The sequence below is a fragment of the Canis lupus genome, chromosome X, assembly GCF_003254725.2.
Source record: "Canis lupus dingo isolate Sandy chromosome X, ASM325472v2, whole genome shotgun sequence".
In the NCBI taxonomy this organism is placed as follows: domain Eukaryota; kingdom Metazoa; phylum Chordata; class Mammalia; order Carnivora; family Canidae; genus Canis; species Canis lupus.
Window position 1 is genome coordinate 46,769,344 of NC_064281.1, and position 18,925 is coordinate 46,788,268.

The 18,925-nt window shown below is 44.0% G+C and overlaps 2 protein-coding genes and 1 pseudogene across 7 annotated transcripts in view; 1 reads left to right on the forward strand and 2 right to left on the reverse strand.

Annotated features, from left to right (window-relative positions):
- Positions 1-6,700, reverse strand: part of PFKFB1 (6-phosphofructo-2-kinase/fructose-2,6-biphosphatase 1) — a 73,847-nt gene extending 67,147 nt beyond the window's left edge. Inside the window, exons 1-2 of one of the 5 annotated variants that reach the window (XM_035712186.1) lie at positions 6,331-6,700; positions 5,021-5,096 (exon numbers count right to left, since the gene is read on the reverse strand). Coding sequence is in view for 3 of the 5 variants with exons in the window: in XM_035712188.2 (XP_035568081.1) it covers positions 953-1,037 (85 nt within the window). In the remaining 2 variants the exon portion in view is untranslated. Of the gene's footprint in view, positions 1-952; positions 1,270-5,020; positions 5,097-6,330 lie in introns of those variants that run through there. The other 4 variants (XM_035712187.1, XM_025468520.2, XM_035712188.2 and 1 more) reach the window with 4 other exon arrangements.
- A 1,164-nt stretch (positions 6,701-7,864) lies between these two features.
- APEX2 (apurinic/apyrimidinic endodeoxyribonuclease 2) lies at positions 7,865-18,812 on the forward strand. Of its 2 annotated transcripts, none has more exons than XM_025468517.3 (7): positions 7,865-8,081; positions 8,293-8,667; positions 9,645-9,728; positions 12,582-12,762; positions 13,312-13,458; positions 14,199-14,268; positions 16,790-18,812. In XM_025468517.3, the coding sequence occupies exons 2-7, from the start codon at positions 8,511-8,513 to the stop codon at positions 17,696-17,698; spliced, it is 1,548 nt and encodes a 515-aa protein (XP_025324302.1). In that variant the 5' UTR covers positions 7,865-8,081; positions 8,293-8,510; the 3' UTR covers positions 17,699-18,812. The 2 variants fall into 2 exon arrangements, with proteins under 2 accessions (XP_025324302.1, XP_025324301.1); XM_025468516.3 differs by having other exon boundaries at positions 7,865-8,076.
- On the reverse strand, positions 10,100-10,276 carry LOC118353747 (small EDRK-rich factor 2-like; annotated as a pseudogene).
- Positions 18,813-18,925: the final 113 nt, after the last annotated feature.

An 18,925-nucleotide genomic window follows, 5' to 3' on the forward strand; every position in this document is an offset into this window, starting at 1 on the left:
TAGTGCTGAGCCTGGACCTCCTCTAGCATTAGCATAGTGCAAGCTTGGTCAGCTGGTCCTCAAGATGTCTGGGTCCCACAGTCCACTGCTATCTTATCTCTGCTCACCTCATGGCTCCTCATGGCTCAGTCCATCCTTGGACTGGAAACACCTTGGTCTACAACCATCCCCTGTTATCTATGGGAAATGGAATACTCCAGTTTTTTTTAAAAAAATATTTACAAGTTTTGTTTGCTTCTCTTTCGCCCTGCTTTTTCTTAAATTTTCAAAGTGAACATTACACAGCAGGCTGTCCCTGAGAGGCTGAATGTTTTCTCTCTCAAATTCCCAGAGCAGCGAAAGTGTCTGTGTGAGCCAAGAAGGAACTGCAGGAGACAGGACATCCAGACTTTCCCAAATCAGACAGGTAAAGACTTATTAGAAGAGGCTTGAGAAAAGGGAGGAGCAAAACTGACCAATGACATGAGACTGGTGTGTATCCAGCACCTGTCTCCTGAGAAATTATGCCAGGAATCATTACCTTATTTCACCCAAGCACTATCAGACAGGACCAATTTCCAAACTCTTCACAGAGTTCATCAAAATGAAACATTCTAGGTTAGCACTGAACAGTTAGTTCCAAACTAGCAATGTCAAATTTCGAACAAGAAGCATTTCAAATAAGCTCTGCATAAGAAAAAAAGTGCCTAGTCAAAAATCCCTCTAAGATGGTCTTTACCTAATCCTCATTCTTTCTCTGTCCTTTATCTCTCTCTTTCTTTAATTCTTTCTCTGTCTTTTCTGACATTATCCTTTTGTTGTTCTACAGCTATTTCATTCAGCTGCTTATCTAGTCCAACTTTCAGGTTCGGATGGGGGTAGAAATGCGGGGGGGGGGGGGAACTGTCCTTTGCTCTTCTACACACATTCTACTACCACCACCTTGAAGCCCATGGAAGCAAACCACACTTACAGCCCCTCCTCCGCTGTAGCCCGCTGCTGCCACTGCTGTGTGGAATCCAGATCTTCTGCAACCTGGTTTGGGTGAGCTCTTCCATCTCTTGAGACAGCTTAGGTGTTGCAGCTAATGACACCACTGTCCACAAGGTACTGGGCCTCACTTCCTGTCTTACTATCTCTTCTGTTAATGTGGCCACAGCAGCAGGTGGACAGAGTTGGGACAGGGAGGCGCACTGGGCTTCTGAGCTCTCTGGCAGCCTGTCTCCAGCCCCCTCTCCTCTTTCCTAGTCCTTGCCTGACTTGCCTGCCTCTGCACCTGTACGTACCAGTGGGGGCTTGGGTACAGAGAAAGAGGTTGGGCAGAGGTCAGCAGAGGCCTCTGAACTCCAAGGGCTGTGTACATAGGAGATAAGTTGGAGCCCAGCAAGGAAGGCAGCCAGCAAGACAGCCTAGGTCTGGCCAGTTACTTCCCTCCAATGAAGACAGGACTAGTAGAGTATGCAAATAAAAGACCAAAGATCATGTGCTTATATCCTGTGTGAGGTGGAAACGGTAAAGGTGATGGAGGCAGGTCTCAGTAGCTTTTACAGCTTTGAAATAAAATGATGAGCCTAAGTAGAATGTCAAGTTCTAACTGAGAAACAGAGATCCATATCAGAAATTCAAGGTTTTCAATATAAACAAAATCCCTACTGAAAAATGCAATGTTTTGAGCTAGCAATCAAAAACCAGAACTAGAAGTAGAAGATTCATTGTCTCACTGTTTCCCCCCACCCACAAATGTTATTGCAACTGTTGTCTTCCCCTGAATTCAGCTGTCTTTCCTACCACAGGTCCTTTCCCACTTAAAATGTGCTGCTTGGGGGCACTCTTGGGAGAGATGGACACCATCTAATCATCTTTATGTTCTCCCCAGCCAAGGCTAAATAAATTAGAATAAAACTGACACCTTGGAAAGAGAAGTGAATGCAGCCATTTCTGGGGGGAGAGATGGTAAGCACTGCCCACATGGCTGCCAGCTGCCATTAGGAGTCCTAGAGAGAAAGGCATCATGATCTGATACAGAACCTGACTACAGTTCTTCATGCCAAGTGGAGGCTTAGGGTAAAGGCTGCAGCCGGCTGAGTGTGGGAAGCAGGGAGCAATGACCTCAAAGTAGGACAAGTCCATAGGCCAGAGTCATCTCACCCAGATGTGTCTACTTTACCTTCCCCCCTTCCCCTGGTTGTTTTGAGGCTTTTATGAGTAGAACTCATAACAACATAGCTTACCTGGAAGATGTCCAAGTATACTCTTACTTCATTCTTTTTTTTTTTTTTTCTTACTTCATTCTTTTGCAACCTTCCCACCCCCTGAAGAGCCTCCAGTGATTGGCTACAAGGAAGCTCAACTTTCTTCCACTGAGCTGGGCTACACAGAAAGCTCTTGGGAATAGCAATCTCTAATCCCTTTCCTCCAATGCTCTTGGCTGTACTTTGCCTTTTAAGAAGTTCCCTAAAAGTTTATTTTCAGTATCCTAGTCTATACAAAGGTTAGATTTCCTCCAGTTGTGTATAAATCATTCCAAATCTTCAATACATTTCAGAGCCTGCCTATCTAAATGAATGTACTGATGCAGTGAGTCACAGTAGTTAAAAGCAATGGGCTGTGGAGCCATACCACCTGAGTGGAATCCCACCTCTTCCCTCTGCAATGAGATCCTGAGCAGAAGATTTAACTTTTCAGTGCCTCAGTTTTTTCATCTGATAAGAGTATCTATCTGCTCAGGGTTGTTGAAAACTCAACGTGTTAACACACATAAAGCAACCTGGGAAATATTCAAAATACATTAGTTAACCCCTTTTGTGAAGTAAATGATCAATCACCTCTTCAGCTAATCTGAAACTTCTAATGTAATGCTGAGTACACAAGAAACAATAAAAGGAATTTATAACATATTACAAAGGGTTAACATTTATAATAAAGAACTCCTGCCAATCAATTAGAAAGATAAATTTACTTTTACTTTTTTGGTTTTGTGATACAGAAAACCCTAGAAATCATTACATCCAACCTTCTCTGGTAAGAAAATTGAAGCCTAGAGAGGGGAGGTATTTTCCTAAGTGACCAAGTGACCAAGTCCGGGGTAGAACACTGGGGACCTGATTTTTCCCAGTCCAAGGCTTGGAGCAACTTGGACTTTGTTGTTGTTGTTGTTGTTATTAATTGATCAATTTAGTTTGATTTAAGAATGTGGTCTTTCAGATGATCTCAGAACATTTAGAGTCTCAGAACTAGACCTTGGAAGAGATACAACTCTCTTAATCCTAATAAGTCTTCTAATAAGTATTACTCTGCTAATAATTATTTTTTCCTTGGCATTGGCTTTCCTTGCTACTGAGTTGGTTTTTTCTTTTTCTGACAATGCAATATTGCATATACTGTATTTTGTATTACTTTTTAATTGAAGTATAATTAACATACAGTGTTACATTACTTTACAGAATAATTTAATAATTCTATACATTTCTTAGTGGTCATCTAGATAAGTGTACTACTCTTAATCTCCTCTATCTGTTCTACCCCTCCCATCTACCCAGTTTGTTCTCTGTACTTAAGTGTGTTTTTTTGGTGTTTTTTCTTTGTTTGTTTGCTTCTTAAATTCCACAAATAAGCGAAATCATATGGTATTTGTCTGACTGACTCATTTCACTTATCGTAATACTCGCTAGCTCCATCCATGTCATTGAAAATGGCAAGATCTCATTCTTTTTTATGCCTGAATAGTATTTCATTGTGTGTATATGTATATATATGTATGTGTGCATATATATGTATATGTATATATTTTTGTGTGTGTATATATGTATATCACATCTTCTTTACCATTCATCTATTGATGGACATTTTGGCTGCTTTCATATCTTAGCTATTATAAATAAGGCTACAATAAACATAGGGGTGCATATATCTTTTTGAGTTAGTGTTTCCATTTTCTTTGGGTAAATACTCAGTAGTGGAATTGCTGGATTGTATGGTATTTCTATTTTTAGTTTTTTGAGGAACCTCCATACTGTTTTCCACAGAGGTTCCCTCAATTTGCATTTCCACCAACAGTATATGAAGGTTCCTTTGTTCCCACACCCTTGCCATCACTTGTTATTTCTTCTGTTTTTTATTTTGGCCATTCTGACAGATGTAAAGTAATAACTCTTTTTTATTTGCAATGTTAATAATCCTAATAATAACTTTTTACATGTATGTTTTCCATTGTCCACAAAACAACAACATATTCCATATCCTAGTTGCTCCTTACATTCTCACTAGTTTCATAGGGAAACTAAGGTCTAGGGAGATGGGAAAAAGCTTGTCCAAGGTAATTGAGCTGGTTACATGAACCCCCTTCTATGTTTACAGTTTTGTCCTCATGACTCTGCCAAGAGGCAGAAAGATAATTTTAGCAGCAGGAAATCTGAGATAGGAGGCTAGCAGGCTATTGGCAAGGTCTGAAAGGGTAAACCTAGGGTCCAGGCTTGAAAACCCAAGTTAAAATTGCCTGGAACTGGAACTAGCTAGCTGGTTTTTGTTGTTGTTGTCATATTTTTTTTTATCTTGCTTTTGTGGTGTATGTGTTGTTTGTCTGGGTTTTTTGTTTGTTTACCTGTTATCAATTTTGATCCTAGAAGCAGGAGAACTAAACAAGATTTATGGAAAGGTCTCAGGATGGCTGTTCTAAATCAAGCCCCAACCTACTTCTCTAAGCCATGTCTCTCTTTCTAAGCCCATGCTTAACTTGCGCTTGCTGATTCATGGAGTCCCCAAACATAACATATATATATTTTTTAAACCTTTGGGCTTTTGCTCCACCTGAAATGCCTTCTCTTTCCTTCCATTCTCAGTGAAATCTAACTCAATCTTCAAGAACTGGCTCAATGTTGCCTCCTCTGGGAAGCTTTCCCTGTAATCTGGGATAGGCATTATCTTTGGTTCTCATATTGTCTGTATGTTTCCATTTATCTGAGCAAGTATCCACTAGTTTTTACTGGTGTACTTCCCTACTAGACTATGAATTCCTTGAGGATGGGAACTAGACTTCAGTTACCTGCGATCAGTGTTTCCAGTATTCAGCTCAGGTTCTGGCAAGGAGGAAACACTTGCTCAATGAGTATCTCTCTGCCCTAGATGAGATGAACGTATAGACAATCACTATTCGGAAAAGTAAATGTCATAACTGAGATCTATACAGGGAACTGGGTGGGCAAACTAACTAGGTCTGAAAGTAGAAGGTGGTATCTAGAAAGATTTTTTAACCTTGAATGGGGCAGAATAGAATGAGCAAAAGAATGAAGTCCACCCCACCTGAAAAAGTCCAATCAACTGGTTGCAGAAAAAGAGTTCACTCAGTATCAGTGACTCACTCAAGACCAAGATCTGATTCTAAATTGGGTTAACTCTATGGAGAAAAGCACACAGTGTGACTTCCTGAGATTCACAGGTCCTGATCATCCTCCCAAAGTATAGGGTATGTGGGAGAATCCCACTAAAAGCACTATTAAACCCATACTGATGGGTTACAAAATCACAAATGGAGTATCTCTATTAGTAATTCTTAGGAGTATGTGGGTATAAATGCATTTGTAGGGGGTAAGGGTGTACAGGGGAGATTGGCCACATGCTTATAGTTTAGGTGCGGATGTGTATTAGGCTTTCTGTGGCAACCACCTAGGTACCACTTAATTCTTAGTCACTGTTCTGGCCCACTATCCCCCCACCACATTCAGCCTCACACCTGGAGCCCAAGGATTACTGTATCCCAGTCCCAGGAGTGGCTCTCTACAGACCATAGTCACTCAGAGAGAAGAGCAGCTGGAGGCCTGTGGGTGGTATTGCCTGTGGAGGCTACAGAAAAAAGCAGGATCACTAATCTCAGACAGAGCATGGAAGTTCTGAAACATCTCCAGAAATTTGGTTCTTCTTCTCCTACTCCTCTTCACCTTGAGATAGCCCTCTGAAGGACGTAGGCCAGGGATTTCAATTTCCATTTTAGTAAGAAGGTTATTGAAGCTCTGAGAAGGTTGAAAAGCTTGTTCAAAGTGCCACAGAAAACAAGACCTACTGTATATACTATTGGGGGAGGTAAGATATATAATCCCTACTATCCAGTTCACTCAAAACTGGAATAGACCAAGAGAGACTTCTAAAGGTGCTAGAGAACTGCCCTTTTGGTTAGTGTCCCACAAAGACAGGTGGCGATGGATGACAGAGAGATATAGATATCATCTTTTCCCCAACTCTTTCATACCCTTTAATGCTCACTTCAAGTAACCCCTATACAAAGAAAACTTTCCAGAAACCTAAAGAATGGATTTGGAATTGTGTATCCCTATCTATTTTTCCTTCTGTCTCACCTACCTGTTCTCCTAGAGGTTTTCTCTTCCATCACTAATTATCCGACACACAGCTTTCTTGCATTTAGACCTTCAAAGCAGGTACCTGGGTGGCGTTAAAGAGGGAGTCTCGAGGCGTTGGTTGGTTCCTTGAAAACACTGTGGAAGTACCCTTAATAAGAGGGGCATGTGTGTGCTCTGTTGAAATATCAGCTGTGTTAGTTGTCAAAGAAGTTCCTGAGCCACCGGAGCCTTTTCTCTTCAGGCCAACCATGTGTTCACCTTGCCCCAAAGGTCAGAACTAATATTAACAAGCAACTGCAGAATGGGGAAATTAAAACCAGCAATGTAGACAGGCAAGATCTGGATTTCCTAGGGGCTGAGTTTCAGATTGGTCTTTAGTGTAAATGGGCATGATCTCTTACTGGACAGTGATTTGGCAATATGAAGCAAGAGCAATAAAAATGTTAATTTCCTTTGTCCTAGTTATCCCTCTCCTGGGACTCAATCCTGAGCCAATAACCACCAAAGCATGAAAAAGCTCAAAGCACCAAAATTCTTATTTTAATTGCAGAGCTATTTATCCTGATGGCAACAACTGGAAGGTAACCTTTAAGTCCTCTAGGAGGAAAAGCAGCTATTTGGGCCTTTTCTGCAGACATTGAGGATGATGGTTCTAATAAGGTTATGGTATTCTGGGGGGAAAATTATGCTGCAGCTTAGGGTGAGGAACCTAAGAATGTGAAGTCATGCTTTTCCTTGGACATTGGGCATGTCTATCATTTCTATTTTTGTGTTCTCAAAAACAAGTCACTAATCTGTTGCTTTTGCATTTGCTCCGTGTTTGTTTATTCAATTAGGAAATATTTATTGACTCCTAAATATGCTGTGCCCTAGATTAGAGGATGGGGCTAACAAGATGAATCAGACATGGTCTTTGCTCTCAAGTTGCTGGCAGTTGTGTGACAAAAACAGCAATCAATGGTAGCTCTGCATTGCGATAAGTGCTGTGACAGAATGGACCACAGGGTGCTGTGAGGGCCCAGAGAAAAGACCTAACTGGGGAAGTGTGTGGGTGTTAAGGAAAAACTTATCCAAGAAAGTATTCCTTGAGCTGATTAAGATAGGCTTTGAATCCTGGCTCTACCACTTCTGTGAGACTGGGGTGAACTCACTCATTCTGTCATACTTAGCCTTAATACCCCTTATGGGGTTATCCAGAGAATCAAACAAATAATGCATGTGGAAGAGCCATGGGGTACATTGGGAGACAGTGCTGCTCTGGATCTTGGGTAGCCCACTTCAATTCCCTGGGCTCGACTTTACTTATCTGAGAAATGGAGCCAGGAAAAAGTATGTGTTGGGGACTTAAGAATGTTATAAAGCCCAAGACAAATAATGGCTAGAGGGTGGGCTTGAGACAGGTTCCTCTCTTCCCCTTCCCTTATAAATCTAATTACACTAGCATTTCTTTTTTTTTTAAGATTTTATTTATTTATTCATGAGTGACACACACACACACAGAGGCAGAGACACAGGCAGAGGGAGATGCGGGCTCCATGCAGGGAGCCCAACGTCGGACTCGATCTCGTGTCTCCAGGATCACGCCCTGGGGCTGAAGGCGGCGCTAAACCGCTGAGCCACCCGGACTCCCCATGCTCTAGAGCATTTCTTATTGCTCCCTCTAGCGGCGCGGTTCCCTTCGAGCCTCCCTTCCTCCACCCAAGCACAGTTACAGCAGTAACCCAGGACGACAGAGGCGCACTTGGAGGTAAGGTCAGTCTCACTGGGAGCGGGGCTTCGGTTACCGCGCGGTTTCGTTCTGCTGCTTAAAAGGTGGCGAAATCCCATCTGTAAGTAATTGGAAGCACCAAGGGGACTTTAGAGCTGCTCGGAAACGCAGTCAGACTGCGGTGTGCGGACGGAGTGCTGAAGGAGGAGAAGGAGCCTAACTGGAGGACTTCCTCTTGCCATTCATTCATCCTAGGCATTTGCACCACCCCATCAACTTCCGCTCCTCCCGCCAAATGAGAACTGAGAGGCTCGAAGCCCCGCCTCACTTTCGCCGACATTTTTCGTGGCGCGCAGGAAAACGCTTGGGCCAATGCGCGCGGAAGGCGGGATCTGGTTGGGCCGGGGGCGCCTAGTTGTCCTGTGTCCCCTACATTGGGCGCGTACTGTGAGGCTTTGCAGTTGGCCGTCAAGATGTTGCGTGTGGTGAGCTGGAACATCAATGGGATCAGGAGCCCCCTGCAAGGGATGGTATATGAGGAGCCCAGCAACTGTGCCGCCATGGCCATGGGGCGCATTTTGGACAAGCTGGATGCCGACATCGTCTGCCTTCAGGAGACCAAAGTGACCAGTGAGCGCTCAAAAATCCAAGATCCCTACCATACTTTACCATTTCCACTAAATTTTTCCCCAACTTAATCTCATTTTACTTTACTATTTCTCTATCCGTAGAGTCCTCCTCTTAGACCTAGTTCAGAATCCTGACCCCTTTCTCTTAAACCCCTTTTTCTCACTCCAGTCTGATGTCTTAATTCCTACTTCTCCTGTCCTCAGCACAATCTTAATTCCCTCATCCGTGCAACCTTCCTCCTCGTACAGACCCTCTACATCCCACTCATTCTCCTGCCCCAGCTCAGTACCCCAAATTTCTTCCTCATACATTATCCAGCTCCAGCTCCCAAGTTAAATCCTCCAATTCCCCTCCCCCGCCCCCAGCTCATATCCTTTAATTTCCACCCCATTTTTGTTCCCAGCTCAGACTTCCTAATTTCTTCCCTTTTACCGCTCCCTCTCTCAATCCTCAGTTTTCCCCTCAGATCCCTTAGAGCTCCCCATTTCTCCTTTCCAGCCTCAGAACCTCTTATTTCTATCTCATGTCCTATGCCAAGGTTAGATTCCCTATTTCCCTCTCTCACACCAGAGCTCAACACTCCCCCCCCCATTCCTTCCTGCTCCCTTGCACTGGACCCTGAGACCCACTAACAACTTTTTCCTCCATCCCCAGTTCAGATCCTCTAATTGCTTCTCTCTCCAACCTCATATCCCCAGCTCAGATTCCCAGTTCCCTCTCTCATATTTCCATTTCGCACCTCCAGCTCCCTCCATTCACCTAATCACTAGCTTCCTCCCACCTAATTCTCCTCTCATTCTATAGCTTTCTTATTCTGATATCAATTCCCTCTCTAGTTTCTACCTTTCTAACTCCTCCTCTAATCTTACTCTGGCTCTGATGTGTGCAAGGAATTGCCCTACAATGTTAATTCCAGACCTTTGTTTCCTAGGCTCTACTTTTATCTCTGACACAATCTTACATCTGTTTTTTTGCAGGAGACGTGCTCACAGAGCCACTGGCTATCATTGAGGGCTATAATTCCTATTTCAGCTTCAGCCGCAACCGCAGTGGCTATTCTGGTAAATGGGGCTTTCTGGGAATGTTAAATTAGTGATGGAGGCAGGTCGGGGGGTGAAAAAGTTTCCAATATTTGATGAGAAAATAATAAGAAACTCAGTCTTTTAAAAGCTACTTTTAATACTTTGGAGTGAGCCCCACAGGAATAAAAAACTCTGGGAAGGGGGTAACCCCCTCACCCACAGGATGGCCTAGGGGAAGAGAGGCTAAGGGAAGGAAAAAAAGCACAGGAGGGATCCGCTGCGGAAACAGGACAAAAATGAATGCTAATGGTGCTGGGACCTATGAGCACTACAGGAGAAAATGAGAGCATGGTGGGACTGGCTCCAGGCACACAGGGGAGACCAAGAGGGTTGGACATGTAGCCACAGAGCTACTTGGGTTCCTCCTTCTCATTTGCCTTTTTTTGCTTTTCCTGAATGGTCTCTGAGGCCCTCTGTTTGCAGGTGGCAGCAGAAAGCCCATTATCTCAGTACTTTCCCTTAACCTAGTAGCTCTGCTTTTTCATATTCTTCTGGTGGATGCGCTACCTCTGGTTACCCTGGGTCATGGTGAGGGCAGCAGATCTGGCCTACCTCCCTTGCATCCCCTCATTCTGTCCCATGTTGTAGGCGCCACAGGCTTTTAGTCCACAGAGCTAAAGTCACATAAAGTTACATGAAGGATGGTTTTTTTTTTTTTTTTTTTTTAATTTTTTTTTTTTTTAAATTTTTTTTATTTATTTATGATAGTCACAGAGAGAGAGAGAGAGAGAGAGAGGCAGAGACATAGGCCGAGGGAGAAGCAGGCTCCATGCACCGGGAGCCTGATGTGGGATTCGATCCCGGGTCTCCAGGATCGCGCCCTGGGCCAAAGGCAGGCGCCAAACCGCTGCGCCACCCAGGGATCCCGAAGGATGGTTTTTATGTGTAAAATTACCCTATTTGACTTTGGAAGCACAGTCATGTGGTGGTTTATTGTATGAACTTAGGACTGCCAGGGTTTGAGTCCTACCTCACTTCCTAGCTGTGTATCCTCTGACAAGTTACTTAACCTCTTTGTGCTTCAGGTTTCTCAGCTGAGAAATGGAAATAATGCCTATGTCCTAGGGCTACTACAGGCATACCTTGTTTTGTATATATACATAATATATATATATGTATATATACATTTATAAATAAACATATATAAGTAAATACAAGATAAGCAACAAATATATGAATTTACATATCTATATATTTTCATATATACATACATATATAAAGCACTTCACTATATTGTGTTTTTTTGAAGTTCGATTTATTTTTTAAAAAATATAATTAACATACAGTAGTATATTAATTTCAAGTGTATAATATAAAGATTCAATAATTCTATATATTTCTCAGTGTGCATCAAGAGAAGTATATTCTTAATCCTCTTTATCTGTTTCACCCATCCCCCCTACCCACCTCCCCTCTATACTTAAGAGTCTAAGTACCACTTTTTTTTCATTTTTTTTAATTGGAGTTCAATTTGCCAACATATAGCATAACACCCAGTGCTCATCCTGCCAAGTGCCCTCCTCAATGCCTGTCACCCAGTCACCCCAACCCCCTGCCCACCTCCCTTTCCACTACCCCTTGTTAGTTTCCCAGAGTTAGGTGTCTCTCATGTTTTGTCACCCTCACTGATATTTTCACGCATTTCCTCACTTTATTGTGTTTTGAAGATACTACATATTTTATAAATTGAAGGTTTTTTAAGATTTTATTTATTTATTCATGACAGACACACAGAGAGAGGCAAAGACACAGGCAGAGGGAGAAGCAGGCTCCATGCAGGGAGCCCGATGTGGGACTCGATCCCGGGTCTCCTGGCTCACACCCCAGGCTGAAGGCGGTGCTAAACCGCTGGGCCACCGGGGCTGCCCTAAATTGAAGGTTTTATGGCAACCCTGTATTGCAAGTCTGGCACCATTTTTCTAGCAACATTTGCTTACTTCATGTCTCTTTTTCACATTTTGGTTAATTCTTAAATATTTCAAACTTTTTTTATTATGTGTAATTTTTTTATTATTTTTTAAAGATACATACTTTATTTTTTTAAAGATTTTCTTTATTTATTTGAGAGAGAGAGAGTGAGTGAGAGAGAGAGAGAGCATGAGCTGGGAGAGGAGCAGAGGGAGTGGGAGAAATAGGCCCCCACTGAGCCGGAGCCCCCTGTGGGGCTGCATGTGGGGCTTGATCCTGGTACTCTGGGATCATGACCTGAGCCGAAAGCAGACACCCAACTGACTAAGCCACCCAGGTGCCCCTTAATAATATTTGTTGTATGGTGATCTGTGATCAGTGCTTGCAACTTGCTAAAAGCTCAGATAGACAGCATTTTTTAGCAGTATTTTTTAATTAAGGAATATACATTGTTTTTTTTTTAGACATAATGTTAGCACACATTTAATAGACTATAATATTGTAACCATATAACTCTTATGTGTACTGGGAAACCAAAAAATTCATTGGACTTTATTGCAATATTTGCTTTATTGTGGTAGTCTGTAACTGAACTTGCAATATATTGTGGTGTTCCTGTACAAAGATTAAACAAATTAGTCTGTGATAATAATAATGGCTAATAATTTTTGAACACTTACCATGTATCCATATAAAACATTTAGACCATTAGCTATTATTGTTCTGTGGCTTTTTTAGATGAAGGAACTGAGACTCTCAAAATTGCCTCAGGCTTTCAGGAGCCATCCATGGCCCTTGAGTTGGGAGAGTTGTCAGTATAACCACATTAGATGAAGTTGACTCAGGTGACCCATTTGGGGGCAACAAGCAATACGATAGGCTGTTGACTTCTAGGACCTCTCAGAGTATCCTGTCTATCTCCAGGTGTAGCTACCTTCTGTAAGGACAGCGCTACTCCCATGGCTGCTGAAGAAGGCCTGAGTGGCCTACTTGCCACTCATAATGGGGACGTGGGTTGCTATGGAAACATGGATGAATTCACCCAAGAGGAGCTTCGGGCTTTGGATAGTGAGGGCCGGGCCCTCCTGACACAGCATAAGATCCGGTAATAGCCCACATCCCTTTGCACTGAGCACTGCTGGTTCTACTCTTAGTGTAGTGACTCTGAGGCTTACCTTGTATACTTATATTCATCATGGAAAACATCCCAGATTTGCCTTTCTTGGACTACAGTTCTGACTGGGCTACTCATTATGTGACCTTGGGCAAATCATATTCGCCTCTGGGCTTTGAGTTTCCTATCTCTAGAGTGGGGAACTGGCTGGGAGGTATAGCTCCCTTATTACCACAGGCACCTCAAAGGCAACTTAGCAACTCATCGCCCCAAGTTGCTCTCTTTCTGAGTATCCTGTCATTGTGAATGGCAGCACCGTCACCTGGTTTACCTGGGTGTTATCCTAGATGCCCCTCTCCCTGTTTTACCTGTAGTCTGTCCCCAAGTCCTGTGCATGCCGGCATGTTCATGTATTTCTGTCCCCTTCACATCCATCCCACAGGCAACCATTAAGTGGAAGCCACACGATGTGGAGAGGGGAGATTTGGAAATGACCTTTTCTTGTGTGTGTGTGTGTGTGGGGGGGTCTCTTCTCCCCAGGACATGGGAAGGGAAGCAGAAGACCTTGACCCTAATCAACGTGTACTGCCCCCATGCGGATGCTGGGAAACCTGAGCGGCTGACCTTTAAAATGCGCTTCTATCGCTTGCTGCAGATCCGAGCAGAAGCCCTCCTGGCAGCTGGCAGGTATTGTAAACCTAAGTGGTACTTGAGGTTCTAGGTTCCCAGCCCATTTAGGTATCAAGCTCCATTGAACGGGATGTGGGATCTTTGTCTTTTGAGTTCCTTTACAGCCTACTTGGAGACACCAGCATACCTCCCAGAATGGGCTCTGCTCTCTATGAGCTGTGAGGATCAGGTAAAGTGGTACAAATATGGGTTTTGTACTTAGATACCTTTAAGCACCTATCCTGGCCCTTTTATTCACTATGAGTCCTGAGGCTAGTTCTGCTTTTATTTTCTCAAGTGAGTATATGAATCCCTACCTCACAGGATAGTTTTAAGGATGAAATGAGATAAAGAAGGTAAAGTGTCTAGGAGCAAATGAAAAGTCTTGTCCCAAGAAAGGACAGGAAAGTGAGGGTGGGTTAGAGTAATCAAGGGATGCTTCCTAAAAGAAGTGGTACCTGAGCTCAACTTTTAAGGACCAGAAAGATGCCATTAGGTAGAGATCAGTGAGATAATCATGTCAGGGAATGATCTCATCTCTGGAGATCAGAATTGGGTTGGTCAGGCATAAAAGGTAGCAAGGTTATGGTAAGATTGGAGAGGTAGCCTGCTATGCATTGCTGTGGACTCCTACCTTGGACTCCCTGTGTGAAAAGGTGCCTTTCTGAGCTCTTGGGCCCAGAAGAAAGTAGATGGGCCAGGACTATTGGTTCCCTGTCTTGAATGTCTAGTTGATAATCTCATGTCATGTTTTTTAGCCACGTGATCATTCTGGGTGACCTGAATACAGCCCACTGCCCCATTGACCACTGGGATGCAGTCAACCTGGTAAGGCTCTTCAAGGCCCCGTTCCTCACTTCTGACCATGGTTCTGTTTAGGCAGCCAGCCAAAGCTGGATTTGGGGCTCAAGAGTAGCTTCCTTCATGGAAAAGGAGAGCTTAGTTTGAAATACAATTCTCAAAGCACTGAGGATTGTTGGATTGTTCATTCATTCAGGAGACATTATTGATCTTGTCCTTGGCATTGTCCTGAGCTATGTCCTGAGGACTCAGTTGCCAGTCAGTTCTGGCTCTTGGCCCCTCAGAGGTTTAAGCATAGTGGGGGATATGACCAGCCATTTACAAAAAGATGTCTTCAGGGCTGAGATGGTAGGCCAGGAGTCTAGAGGAGCCTGGAAAAATGAAATCCCTGGGCTAGTCTGGACATTAGGAGGCATCTGAAAATGGTCAAATATTAAAAACAGTTTTAGGGGTAGGGGAAGCAAAGCATTCTAGCTTGAGCAAAGGCTACAAGGTGAGAATTTGCCTGGTATGCATGGTGAACTGCAAGTCCCATTCTTGTTAGAGGTTGACATGGGAAGGGGGGTTAGAGGCAGGAGATGGGGCTGGAGGGTCCTTTGGGGACCAGATTTCAAGGTCCTTGAACTCCATATTATCTTGATCATTTCCCTCATACAGTGTTTCCTGCTCATGAACTTTCAGTATCTCCCTGTTAGCTCTGCAATGCAAAGAAAACATCTAGGCCTGGCATTGAAGGCTCTTTCTGGTCTGTTCCCAGTCTTCATTTCCATCCTCAGTCCCCACCAGCGAGATCTTCTTCTCTCAGTCCATTGTAAAAGTTATTTTCATTTTGACTTTTCTCACTGTACCCTCTGTCTTTTTTTTATTGTATGAACCTTTCATCTCTGAGTCTCTTTAGGCCAATGGTTCTCATTCCCTGACAGCACATTAGAACAAGGAACTTTTACAAGAATATTAATACTTGGGTGCCACCCCAGACCAATTAAATCAGGATCTCTTGGGTGTGGGGCCAGGGTAGCAGTATGTTTTACAAGGTCCCAGGCTGATTTTGTTGTACAGTCAGGCTTGAGAACCACTGTCCTAGAGTCTACAAGCCAGCTCTCAGCTTGCCTCATGAAGGGAGTGATCAATAACTTATGCTGGCATAGTCCATCTCAGCATTGGACTTGGCTCAAAGAAGGGGCTGTAGGAAGAGTCTTTGATTGGTATGCAGAAGAGCCACATAAACCGATGTGGCTCCCAGCTGGGAAGAAGAACAGAAATGAGATAATGAAAGAATGTTGGTATTGGTGGTGGTATGGTGGGGAAGAGAGTGTACATTACAAAATGTAAACTTCAGTCTCTTCATACCTTATTTCTCATCAGGTATATACTCAGTCTGTTCTTTCTGCTTCCTGCAATAGTGTCATATAACTTTATGCCTTTTTTTTCTTAGTTCAAAACTCTAGATCTCTCAAGTGCACCTTTTACATTCTTCCTTCCAAGAAAAGAGAATAGTACCAGGTCACATGAGAAACACAGTCTTTCCAAAATAGAATATGAGAACTTCCCAAAAGACTGGGTCTTCTAGTTTTCTTCTCCCTAAATGGCACCATCATCTCCTTGGCTACTCCAACCGGAAGCCTGGGAATTGATGTTAGTAGTTTCCTTACTCTCTAACCCCACATCGCACATTTAGCTGATCAGTGAGTGCTGCTGACTTTAGTTTCAAACCATTTCTTAATTTCATTTTTCTTTGTCTCCTCTGGCTCTACCCTGGTCTAAGTGATGATCATCTCTTGCTTGCACTATGATAGTTATCTCCTGCCAGTCTTCTGGTCCCCAGTCTGGTCTCCCTTTATCTTTTGGGTGCACTGCTTCCTTTCTCCACAGGTCCATTACAGAGGCTGCTCTCTCAACTTATAACATCTTCTGTCTGGGTTGTTCCTGCTCAGCCTTCACTTTTCAGCTCTAGATCACTTCCTCAAAGGAAGCCTCATTGGCCACTTGGACAAGCTCAGGTTCCCACCTTGTTTCTAGTATCATGCCTGGCCCATAATCAGTGTTCTTTGAACATTTTTTCATTGAATGAGTGTGTGGGCAGGTGGATTGGATGGATGGATGAATTGGGAATCAGAGCCAAAGGAAATATTTAGTAGGCATGGATTTCTGGAGCTCCTCAGCTGAGGAGTTTGGGGCAGGAGAGGCAATGGTCTGTGAGGCCCTTGATACACATTTAATAAGCCAAACAGTTCCAGAAGGTTTAAATGAAAAAGTAACAGTTTTCTTAACTTCTAACCCCATCCCTACTTCCTAGACGTAACCACTTTTGACTTCATGCTTTCCAGCCTATTGGTGAGCAATTCTGAGAATTGCTTTTATTAAGCAAATGACAAGCTTTCAGATTTGGCATTTAATCCCAGCTGTGCCAGTTCTGGACCCTGAGTAGTAGTCTTTTGGGGACCAATCACATTTTTTTTGTCTGAAAAATGAAGCAGTTAGTCTAAGTCTCTTCCAGGTCTAGGCATCTAGTTTTGCCTCTCTGTTCATTCTCCTCCCCCTTCCCCAGGAATGCTTTGAAGAGGACCCAGGGCGCAAGTGGATGGACGGCTTGCTCAGTAACCTGGGATGCCAGGCTGGGTCCCATGTCCGGCCCTTCATTGATAGCTACCGCTGCTTCCAGCCAAAGCAGGAGGGGGCATTCACCTGCTGGTCAGCAGTCAGTGGTGCCCGCCACCTGAATTATGGCTCCCGGCTTGATTATGTGCTGGGGGACAGGACCCTGGTAATTGACACCTTCCAGGACTCCTTCCTGCTGCCTGAGGTGATGGGCTCTGATCATTGCCCTGTGGGTGCAGTCTTGAGTGTGTCCTCTGTGCCAGCAAAACAGTGCCCACCTCTGTGCACTCGCTTCCTCCCTGAGTTTGCAGGCACCCAGCTCAAGATCCTTCGCTTCCTAGTTCATCACAAACAAGATCCTGTGTTCAAGCAATCAGTGCTGCGACTCAGCAAACAAACCCAGGTAAAGATGCACCAAAACAAAGCCCGTGTGCGCTCAACCAGGCTTCGGCCAAATCAAACTGGCTCTAGCAGAGGCCAAAAAAGCCTGACAAGCTACTTCCAGCCATCCTCTAATCGTCCCCAAGCTTCTCCTAACTTGGAGCTTCCTAGTATGGGTGCCCTCATGACCCCAAAGACTCCAGAAGAGGAGGTAATGGCCAAAGTGGTGGAAGGGCAAGTTGGTGCTTCAGAGGCCAAGGATGAGAAGGAGGTACAGACCTCTTTTTGGAAGTCTTTGCTTGGGGGGCCCTTGCCCATGCCCCTCTGTGGGGGCCACAGGGAACCATGTGTGATGCGAACTGTGAAGAAGCCGGGACCCAATCTGGGCCGCCACTTCTATATGTGTGCTAGGCCCCGGGGTCCTCCCACTGACCCTTCCTCCCGCTGTAACTTCTTCCTCTGGAGCAGGCCCAGCTGAACCAACCCAGGCCTAGGGATGTCTGGCATCATCAGCCCTGTATGTAATTTGAGGCCAGCTCCATCCTAAGCTGCCTATTCTTCCTTCCCCAAAGACACCTCTTCCTCTTTACTTCCTGAAGAACCCTTCTCTTTCCTTTCTCTCTTCCTCCTTTAAGGCCTCTCTTTCTCTTCTTCCTGCCTAGTTCCTACTCATTGGTGAGCCTCTTGTTCCTTAATGCTGTGACCCAGCTCTCCACTCCACTTCCCACCTTCCTGTCAGAAGTGCACAGGAACCAATTGTCCCAGGAAGTTGATTTTAAACCCCTTTCTTGTTGAGAAATATATCTGTGCCTAAACAAAGTGTGTTTTTGTTTTAGCACACTATGTCATGTAGACATTTTGGATGTGCTTTATGAAGTTGAATCAGAGACATTATCTCAACACAGGTTGCCAGCTGCCTATAGCCTGATGATACAACTCCTAGGAAGGGGAGAGGAAGGAGTGGTACTCACCATAAAGGTGCTCTGTTGAGTTGTAGGGATTCCTGCACTACTAAGGTTGAATCAGCAAGGGAGGTGAGTGTGGTATGTTAGAAAGCTCAGGTGGTTTGAATAGCTTTCAACCAGTGCTTCCCAACTGGTGTGTCCCACAACTGCCACAAAATGGATTATAGGATGGAAAGAAATGGCCCTAGAATTGCCAGGCAGAGCACGAATGTCAGGAGAGAGTGCCTCCTAGGCAAGTAGTATCATTAGTTCATGCAGGTGTGCTATGCAAATGTTTTCTGTGTGCTATGATCTGGAAAGATTGGGAGTGTTGCCTTGAAAAAGTTGTTTGGTATAGCCAAGTCTCTTTCCCACCTTGGAAAATAGAGCTGGTAGATCCTGTTCTATAAAGTACTGTGGAGAGGAGAGGATAACAGATTGAGGACATCCATTCTGTCTGCTGGAAAATATCTCCGAAGTTTGAGGATCTCTTCTCTTCCAAGCGGTTCATTTAGGGCTGATTCCATCTCCTGGCTTTGGAGGCTACATGGGCCTAGGTTTTCCAGGTCTACCAGTAAAGATTCAATCCCTGGATTTTTGTTGAAACCATTGGGAAAAATCCATTTCAAATAAACCTGCTGAGTGCTACTCACTGTGTGGTTTTTGGCAGCCATTTTCCTCTTTCTGGATCAGTGTCCCTATTAGTAAAATGGATTGGTCAGACCAACAAGTGACCTATGGTTTCCTCATGGCTCTGCTAC